At 33.1% G+C, this 10,792-nt stretch overlaps 1 protein-coding gene across 3 annotated transcripts; it reads left to right on the top strand.

Moving 5' to 3' along the window:
- The first annotated feature begins 5,484 nt into the window (after positions 1-5,484).
- On the top strand, positions 5,485-10,020 carry LOC133777974 (tobamovirus multiplication protein 2A). 3 transcript variants are annotated; one of them, XM_062217766.1, is made up of 7 exons: positions 5,485-5,642; positions 6,171-6,434; positions 7,779-7,878; positions 8,075-8,155; positions 8,243-8,347; positions 9,070-9,279; positions 9,611-10,020. In XM_062217766.1, exons 2-7 carry the CDS (start codon positions 6,199-6,201, stop codon positions 9,716-9,718), a joined length of 840 nt encoding a protein of 279 aa, XP_062073750.1. In that variant the 5' UTR covers positions 5,485-5,642; positions 6,171-6,198; the 3' UTR covers positions 9,719-10,020. The 3 variants fall into 3 exon arrangements, with proteins under 3 accessions (XP_062073750.1, XP_062073752.1, XP_062073751.1); XM_062217768.1 differs by having other exon boundaries at positions 6,127-6,434; XM_062217767.1 differs by having other exon boundaries at positions 6,124-6,434.
- Positions 10,021-10,792: the final 772 nt, after the last annotated feature.

The raw sequence follows: 10,792 nt of genomic DNA, 5'->3' as shown, positions 1-10,792 counted from the left end.
GCACTATGGTTTAATGGGCCATCCTATAGTCTTTAGGGTGCTACCATGTGCCTCAAATGCAATTAGATTAATATTACTTATCCCATTATGGTCTTTAACTATTCGTAGGCACTCTAAAAAATGATTGTGATAATGGAATTATGTTTGTTATATTAGTCTATATCAAATTCTAACAGGTGGGAATTATAATAACACATTTCGGATAAGTGGTATTTCAAAAATATAACTTTAAGACTTAAGTCCCAACCTAAGATGCACGAGAGTAGTTACGCCATGATTATCGACCATGGCTACCAATTATCGAGCGAAAGTGCCCTCCATTAATGTCAAGCACCATATGATCGTACTTACCAATACTCCACTGATCATTCCATATCTATCGCCTCAAGAGCAAAAAACATGACAATTGTTGACCCCTTCTACAACTTTGTGGGTGACATCACCCTCCTCCTGTAACGACCCGGATTTTCAAGACTCGATAATGCGGAAATATAAATGTTTTCATTTAACAAAATGTCTCAAAAACCCATAGAAAAAAAAAACTTTTTAAAAAGTCGTATGGCCATACTTAACATTTAGTAACAAACATGTTTTATAAAGATTAGAGTGAGCCTAGTTTAGGAAAATTACACAATATTTCCAAAAATAAAAAGGCTTCCCAAAAGGTCGGTCCACATGTACATTTGCAAGGAAGACTCCAGCGCTCACTGCTCTGCCCTGCCCTTGCCCTTACCTACAACATGAAACAACTAGGTAAGCGAAAACGCTTAGTAAGATCAACTTTCAAACAAAGCAGATAGAGAAATAGGGATCTGGACCCATCCGGACCCTACACAATCAATTTCAAGAACGCTAAAGCGTCCTGGCAAACTTATGGTCATGCCTGATAACCAAGGATAAATTAATTCATATCTAGATAAAAATCCTGCACTCAGAAAAATCCCAGAACAAGAAGATATATTATATCACAACTATATCTTATCAACAATTATATCCCTGCACTCAGAAAATCCCAGAGCAAGCAGATATATTATATCACAACATAATTCGAGACCAACGCTCGACAATTTCTAACAATTCATGCGTAACGCGCCCTCCAACATAATTGCTAATCTGTAAAAGAGAACCGAGTCTCCACACTAAGATCTAGCCAATAAATATTCTCATCAAGGGTAACTATCGTGTTACCTAGGGCATCGCTACTTATCCAAGAGCGTAATCCAATTTACACGGTTTTACGGAGACTTCTATGTTAATCAGTGGTGCTGGTGAGCAGCTGCCCCTAGGGTGTTCAACCTCACTCTATCTTGGCAACCCCTAGTATCTCTAGGCACTCTCACGGAATGGCCAATATTCACGGCTGCTATCCGGGAATAACTTATCAGAGCACTTGCTCGGATTCTAACCGTCCAATGATTAAGTAAGCATGAGGGCCCCTAGGTCCCATTTATCTTGGCGCCCCTAGGTTTAACCAGCTTATCCTCATCTCATGGCCACTCGTCGCGGTAATGAACCGGACATAAATAAAATCAAGCAGTGTGACGGGGATCAACCGTCTAGGATATGACGGACTTCTACCGTTCATATTTTCTAAATCAGCACTCACTAGACTAACGTCTCTAAGCAACTTTCTATGACAGCCTATATATGTGCATGTATCCCTATACTAACATACAAGACAATAATCATTTCATGTTGCAGCCATACAATATAAGTTGACTTACTTGGAGTCCTTAGCGCTCAGCAAGTTTTCACCCTCCAACGTTCAGTCCAGTTACGCTTAGCCAATACTGTAGTTATCCATACAGTATACTCGGATTAATTATGGCACTAATAATTCGTTATTATTATTTTGGGCAGTTTGGTCATTTTAATAAAAGTCATTTGTAAGGATTTATAATCATTATTTGGGTTTTAAACCTATTAAGGAAAGTTATACAAAATATTCGAGACTAAACCCTAAGTCTCGGGGAGACCTATCCTAAGGTCTCGATACCTAGGCTCGGGTATCACAATGGTATTTCCCCACAACCCGCTAAAAATCTTACTCTTTCAAGGTATCGCTATTAACCCGCACTTTCGACTAGTCGGTTAAAATATGTAAGATTTTAGCCGGTATTATATCCAGAAAATACAAATAAATTCCTTAATTATTTTTAAAGAAAATAAACTCTTTAAATTTTCCTTTTATTTTTCTTAAGGTTTTAATATCTAAAAACCGTTTTAAGAAAATTGCCTAATTTGTCTTAATTAGGAAAACCGTTATAAATTTCTCATATTGACTAATTAATTTTCTAAAAGAAATTAATCAATTTTACTTACTAGAAAAATCATTCATTTAATTATTTTCTCAAAATATAGGGTTTTAAACCCTCTTTTAATTTATTAACTATTAATAAATTAAATCTCTTATTTTTAGAAAGAATAAAAACTCTTTAATAAAAATAATTCATTTAAACTCAAAGGGTAAATTTTAGTGAAAATATGATTTCAAGACTTACCATTTTATATCTTGAAATAAACAAAATTTTACCTTTTTACCTTATGTTCCAAAATATCATTTTTACACTAAGTGTGAAAAACATATTTTTCACATTTTTAACTACATACTTCGTTAGTTCATATCTTGAAATTTACTTACCCAATTGTTACCAAAATTTCCCAATTCCATTTTTGTTATGCCATTTAGGTCTTTGTAAAATCTTAGGTCAAAATGAGCATTTTTGATTGGTGAAATCATTTTCCAACAATGAGGTAAAAATTACCTTATTTTCAAGTCCTTATTTTTTCCAAACTTTGACAGCTAATAACTTTCAAACCGTTTAATATTTTCTTACCAAATTTTACAGTGGACTAATAGGTTATGCCAGAAATGTGTCCACAAAATTTTAGAAAAAACTGGGTTCATTTGCCCTATACAGTGGCTGTCCAAACTTGGTTCCGAAAATGAGAATACGAAAAAACAGTTTTTTACCTAAACTTTGAAATAGCATAACTTACTCATTTCTAAACATTTTTTAGTGTTTCAAAAGCTCAATTTTATGTACTCAATCTCAACAACATAACAGTACAATTTAATTTTACAAAAACAATATACAGTGGCTGCTTGACCCCTTGGAAGTCACAGCTTAAAACATGTTTTGTTTTAGGGTATCCTACAAAACCCTTGGGGGTTTTGGTTCCCATTTTCAAAAACCAATACACATGCATCATAAAAATTATTAAACAACTACCATAACCTTATTACATCATCAACAAGAAACTCTAAGCATTAGATATACAAAAAAATGCTTAAAACTAAAAACCCTACAACAAACTCATCAAAAGTAAACTTTTTACCTCTTTGGTGTTCTTGCTTAAGGTTTGGACCTTCCTATAAGCTTTGACTCCTTCAAAACCTTTCAAAAACCCTAACAAACTTCCCCCAACAACATAGTCAATTAGCTATTTGAAACTCTATGCTTAAAACTTTACAAAAACCTAGATTAGTGAAAGTTTACCTTAGGGAAAATACTTCCTAGACCAAGACTTAGCCTCAAAGTTTCCTTGGTGTTCTTGGGCTTGAAAAATGGAGAGAACACTTTGAGAGGTCTTCAAAAAATCAGATGATTGAATGTGAGAGAGTGGTGTGGTCGGTTGGGGAGGGATGGAAGAGATATATACTATCTAATTTACCCTAAAAACACTCAAGTGTTTTGCCCACTTGCTTTTATCCCTAACCTTTAATTAAATGGGATTTAAATCTTATAAAAGTGGGTTCACACAACTCTAAAAGACCACATGGCCGGCCACCCTTTGCCATATATGATCATTTCATTTTTTTTTTTTTTTTTTAAGGGTTAATAAATGTTTCATAAGAAGAAAAGTCCAAATTGACTTTTGACACCTTTTTCACTCTTATTAAGTTTTAATTACCAAACTTAACATTAATTAATTAAATTAAATGTCTCTCACATTTAATTTAATTAATCACATAATAAAATTTAACCTAAGGTCCATTCATGGAATAAAATTCCCCATTTCGGCAAAATTAGGCATTTAGCACAAAATGCCTTAAAATTTCCATTTTCTTTTAGGTTTATTATTTTTGACCAAACTTTAACTTTTATGAATGTATTTTATGCCCAAAATATAATTGCCATGATTTTTCGTTTTATTTTCCGAGATTTTTACCCGATCAGGGTTTTTGTGTCGGTCCAGGACCGAAAGTCTTATCTTGACTTTTAAAATCACAAAATTCATATTTTGGCTAGCAATAACTCATGGAATACTTACAAACAAAATATAATATTATTTAAAATAATATTCTTAACCCGGGGGAAAAATTCCGACCCGAGTCGTTTAAAGGTACCCAAAAACGTAGGACGTTACACCTCCAACACCAGCTTCAGTAGCTTCGGATGCACCTTGGTTGCACCAAAATTCGACCTCTCCAAGTCCCAGAAGCTTGAGTCGGGTACTAACAATGGTGGTGCCACCGTAGAAATGAATAATAATAATAATAGAAGTTTGGGCAAAATCTTGTACCTCATGTAATTAATAATCCCAATTTTAAATAGGAATCGTATGACAAATGAAACATTTAACTTTTAGCTATGCTTTATCCAAAACTAACATGCTTGTGTTTTTAAATAAAAATAATAATATTTAACTAGCATTTTATCCGAAACTATCATTTAACTTCAATTACTATTCTAACTTTTAAATAAAAAATATCTCAGTTTTTAAATTAAGATCTGTGTAGTACATGTGGTGCTCATTAGTGTTTTTTTTTTCTTTTTTCCATAAGCGCCTAAATTTCTATTAGTGTAATGATGAATGTGAGTGAGTAATGTGTGTAAAATGACTTTTCACAATATTTTAGTATAAATTATGTTTATGTGTATATATCATTAGTTATTTTTAGAGTTCAAAAACAGTATTATGCATATTTAAATTTCGTTTTTTCTTTGACTAAATATAATCATTTCGTTGAACATGATAATAATGACACAAGTGATCGTTCTCATTCTATGGTCTTTTGATGAAGGCGTTATTGGTTTAATCTATATTTGTATTAAAAAAAAACACACACATCAAACCCTATCTTTTAAGAGAAAATATATTTAAATTGAAAAATTGTTAGCTTTGGAGTTGGACAGGAATAAGTAATAGTTCCAATCCTCACCGACCCCGTATGTCATTACTTCTAGTTATCCTTCTTTATTATATGAGAAAGAAAGGAAAAGAAAAAAATAAATAAAAGCAGAGAAATATTATAGAGCCAGCCAGCTTGCCTGCCCTAATTGCATGCTTCACTGTATAATGACACTAGTGCCCCCACCTAAACAAAGAGAACATTGCGAGACAGTGCATTCATAAGGGCATTTATGTCATTCCGAACAGTTATGTTCGCATTCCAAGAGCGTGGAGCGCTCCGATCAAAATGCCAACTGGACGGTCACCGTAGTGCAGAAAAGAAAATAGGACTCGAGGAGGTGGTTCTATTACACCTCTCAATTTCCTCTTTCGTCTCTCTCTCTCTCTCTCTCTCTCTCTCCTCTCCCGATTTTTCTCCGAAAAATTTTAGACCAAACAATAAAAAAAAACAACGATAAAAAACTTCAGAATTTGATAAACCCTCGGGATCGCAGCTTCTAATCGTAAGTCTTCATCTTTTTATCTTTTATTTAATTTGCTTTTAAATTTTTGATATTTTTTTATACAAAACGATTGTAGATAGATTTTTTGAGATAATAAATTGGCGGTTTTAATTATCAATTATTTTGAAATGACTTGAATAGTTGAATTTGGTTTTTTGTATATAAATCGGTGTTTGTATATATATGTATTTTGAGTCATTTAATTGCTGGTTGGAAAATCTGAGCGGATTAGAGCTCGAAATTAGATCAATTCTTATGTAAGTTTGAATAGAGGGTTTTTCTCGAAGTACGTCTGAATGATTTTATATATATATATATATTTATTAATTTTATATTATGGAGCAATGGGTTGATTTTTTTTTATGTGTGTGGATGTTTTTTAATTTGGAATTTTTTTGTAAGTTTAAATGTATTTATATGATTTGTTTATTGATCCTTTGGGTAAATGTGGGGTTTTTGTTTGGTGGATGATGATTGAAAGAAGGCACATTGATGAAATAGAAGAGAACAATTTGAATTGATTGGTAGGTACGAAGGATAGGAGAATTTGTAAAGGATGGCTTGCAGAGGATGCTTGGAATGCCTGTTGAAGCTTTTGAACTTCTTGATGACCCTTTCGGGTTTGGCTATGGTGGGTTATGGAATCTACTTGCTAGTTGAGTACAAAAGGTCTACTGATGACACCCAAATGCTATCACCTGTTGGAGGCGATAATAGTTTGATACAATTTGGCAGACCATTGCTGGCTGTGTCGCTCTCCGCTAACATTTTTGATAACTTGCCCATAGCTTGGTATGGCTGCTGACCCTTGTCCTTATTAAATACACGTTTGTTTGAAATTTCTCAAGATTTTGCTTGCTAGGCACTTTGTTTCTTGAGAACGATATATTTTCCTGTGATTTGCCTATATAGTTCAATTTGATTTTTCTTAAGGTTTTCCAGCCGTCTTAATGCTTGGGGACAAGGATTTTGATCTTGCTGCTTCAGTCTCTATTAGTATACAAGTATTTCCATGTCTACACACGTTTCCACATGCTAGGTTTTTGTTGTTTTCTTGAATTATCTCCTTGTACTAGAAAAACTTCATATTTTTAGAAATTCTCATTTTTATGTGCTGTGATAATTTTGTTTGTCTTGTAATTTGCTATATACCAAGATCATATGTGGAGAGTAGGATTGGATTAATAAATATAAAAGAAAAAAAAAATGGAAGAATGAATGAGCTGATCATTCGCCTATAATAAATTATGAGAAAACTAATTGGATACAAAATTGTATATTTTTTTTCTTACTATTGAAATACATGAAGATGGGGATTAGAAGTGATAAAGTTTTCTCTAGTTTTTCAATGGGGTCAAGTTATCCTATTATAGGTGAGTTAAGAGGATGTTGAATTATTAATTTTTTTTTGTTTATATTCTTTCCTATTGCATAATAAAACCACATAATAACAATTATTGAATCCTATCTAATCCAATCATGCTTTCCAAACATGACACAAGTGTACTATATTTTACTTTGATAGGACATGAATTATCCACAATTCATTTTAAAGTGAACCTAATTGGGGAGACATATCTTCTGTGGAAGCAACGTTATTATTAATGATATTTTCATAATTTAAGATTAGAGTCACCAATATAAAACCCATCTTTGAAACTAGTGTGTTATGGTGTTGGAATGATTATCCTTTTGTCCCATTTATTGTGCATGATGAAAGTAGACGTCTCTGTATATTAGTGGATTAAGCAAAAAAAAAAAACTTATCTTTTGAGGGTTGTAGAGTTTGTAAGGATAGAATTATAGTGCCTCATTAGCAACCCAGTGATGATACATTGTCCAGCTTGGCTTCAGTTTTAGGTGGATATTCCCTCTATTAAGTCATCCAATATGGTGTATATATTGTACATTCTTCCCTTTTCATAATAAGACAATGAATCTTTGATTTTACTCCGCTATGTTCTTTTAAAAAATGTTCTAGTTTTTTGTAGTAAACAATTATTAAGATAAACTATAAAAGAAATATTAGCCTTATCTATCTTCAGGTCTTAAACATAGTTTTACTGTTAAATTGATATTGCTGCTTCCATTGTCATATTTGAGCTTCTTGATGATTTGGCATGTCTTGATGTTCAGGTTCATTTACTTATTTATTGGAATTGGGGCAATTCTCTTTGTCATCTCCTGTTTTGGCTGTGTTGGAGCTGTAACTCGGAATGGCTGCTGCTTGAGTTGTGTATCCTAATAATTCAGTCTGGTATTCTTTACATCTGATATCCAAATATGAATGCCTTCCTATAATATTGGGATGACTAGCTTTTTTTTAAAAAAGAATAAATTCAATAACAATGTCATACCAATAACATTTGCTTTTTGTGACCTGCTACTTTTTCCATTTATTGTTGATAAGTGGTTTCCTTAAGTTGATCTAGTATTCAGTCTTGGTGGTTCTATTGATCTTGGCAGAGCTTGGATGTGCAGGCTTCATTTTCTTTGACAAAAGCTGGGAAGAAGTAAGTATTGTTTTGTTGTTTTCAAATCTAAGATTGTCATAGTGGATATCACTTGGATATGTGATCAGTGTCATAAGTTACTTTTAGGAAATCCCAACTGACAAAACTGGAGACTTCGACAAAATATATGCTTTTCTGAAAGAGAATTGGAAAATTGCCAGATGGGTTGCTCTTGGGGCTGTTGTTTTTGAGGTAAGTGTGAACTATTTTATATTTCATGCATACATGAAATTCTCTCTCTAATAAGTGTGAGCTCACTTGAAAGAAATAACAAGGAGGTCCCAGTTATGAACCAGAGATTTACTCCTTCCCTCCCTCACCACTGAGCTAGCTTAGTGCTCTCCCTCCTTTTGAACTGTGAGAGAGTAATAAACTATAATTCATACAACCTCATTGTTCTGTAGCTGCACTCGTACTCTATTGTGAATTTGATCTCCATGAAAATTTCATATTGTACTAGCTTTCCTAGAGACCACAAATTGATATTTTAGTCATTTGTGGAGTCTTGATTGAATAGTTTCATTTCCATTGAGGGCCTATTTCGTGTTAAGTTTTCATATGAATGGTAAAACTATTTTTCTTAAGGTGTAGGAAAAAAAAAGTAATATGAGATTATTTCTTTAACTCAACCTAGAATAAAAAAATTCATGCAAACAAGTTGGATGGACAAAAATAATTAGTGGTATGGTTGGAATTCTGATGAATCACATGTATCATCATTCTGATATCTTTACATTAATTAGGATTTATAGTATTATTTATTTATAGATTAATGCAAGCAGCAAATGTTAGTTTACTCGCTAGTGCAGTAATTTGTTCAAGATTCTTTGAATTTCTAAAATGATGATCTTTCTATCCAGAGCCAGTCGCTGGTTATTCCTGGATAGACATATTAATGATACTTAAAATTTCAGGCTGTGCTTTTCATGTTAGCCCTTATCGTGAGGGCAGCAAACAGGCCAGTTGAGTATGACAGTGATGATGAACTCATTGCCCCAAGGCAACAAATCCGACAACCGTTGATCGGTAGACCACCAGTTCCAGTGACAGGGGTACCTGTTTCTGGTAACCTCGATCAGCGTCCAAGCAGAAATGATGCTTGGAGTACTCGCATGAGGGAAAAGGTGACTTGTGTTAATATATAATTTTTTGGTTTGTCTTGAAAAATAAGCAGTATATGCACTATCTTTTGGATTGTCTTTAAGCTCGCCTTGCACAAGAGCAGTTATGTCAGTAGGAGCATATAGATTTTCTTTGTTTTATAGATACCTGAATTTCTAAGAAGTAATTGGAACTCTGTCTGCAAAAATTTAATTGTGACTACTATGATTTTTATTTTTGTCAGTTGTTTTTCTCATTTTCGCAAGGTTTGTTTTGATGATGTAATTTTCTGTTTAAATGTGTCCTTTGGCTCTAATACGGTTCTGTACATTTTTCTTATTGCATTTAAAACAGTATGGGCTTGATACTACTGAGTTTACATACAATCCAAATGACTCAAGTAGATTCCAGCAAGCTACCAATCAACCAACAGAAGAAAGGAGTCGCTGTGCCATCATGTGAGAGCTTTAGATTTCAACCAAAAGTCGGATCAATGCGACCATGGTGTGTAACCTCAAGCTTCTCAGAATTCCCAGAATTCCCTTCATCGAGTTTGTGTAGAACAGAAAACTCTCGAGTCTTTTTAATGTATCGGTGTGTATAATTGTGTTGTTACTTTGCTGGAGTCAGTTTGAGTATAGTTTGTTATTCAAGTGGATTCCACTTTGAGCATAGTTTTATTGACCGAGCTATAAAATATCAGGTGCATTTATGAGACATAAAACCGATTTGAGAACGTGTTTAATTGAACATCATTTGTTTTTTGTGTTGGTTTTTTCTCTCTAAATTTCAAGTGTCACACTTACAGGGCAGAATAACATTTTTGGGTTGATCTCCATCGTGATCAGTAAATGTAACGAGTCAACTGCAATGCTATTTTTGTCTTCTTCTTTGTTGTGAAATATTCTAGCCTCGTAACAAATCTATTGGTTTCTTATTGATTTAGATCTAATGTCTCTACGATGTCTGATATATATTATAGGATTTTCTCTGGTGCACTCGTGAAGTATTTTTGTTACAACGGTGTATATTATATAAAAAATTTAAAATAATTTATAGTATAAAAAATTAAGTTTAAATATATTATTTTTCATGAGCATAAAAAAATGTGTTACGCGTGGAACACATTTTTTATCCTGGTTTTTTATATTGTAAATAATTCGAAATTTTCAAAAATTTTGGAGATGTTTTAAATAATTACAAGATTCATAATTTAAAAAAAAATCGTGTCAAAACTACTTCATGAGCCAAAATCAGCGCCAAATACATAAGAGTATGCGGCACATACTTTTTTAGGGTACGCACTGGAGAAGTATTCTTATATATATACAGTTTACATAGTGATTTATCTCTAGAAATGTTTGACACAATTCATTTGTGCATAAAAGTGCTAAAATTTAAGTGCTTTGGTAGGATCTAAGTTGGTGTGAATCAATTTAAAGAGCATGCAAAAATAATGAACAAAGTTGAGTTTTTACATGGTTTGGTATTTAGAAAAATACTTAGTCTAGTACAGACGAGAATCAATCCACTTAG

Source organism: Humulus lupulus, chromosome 5 (assembly GCF_963169125.1).
Source record: "Humulus lupulus chromosome 5, drHumLupu1.1, whole genome shotgun sequence".
NCBI lineage: Eukaryota > Viridiplantae > Streptophyta > Magnoliopsida > Rosales > Cannabaceae > Humulus > Humulus lupulus.
Note: the sequence above shows the minus strand (reverse complement) of the source record. Positions and strands in the feature narration are given on the sequence as shown.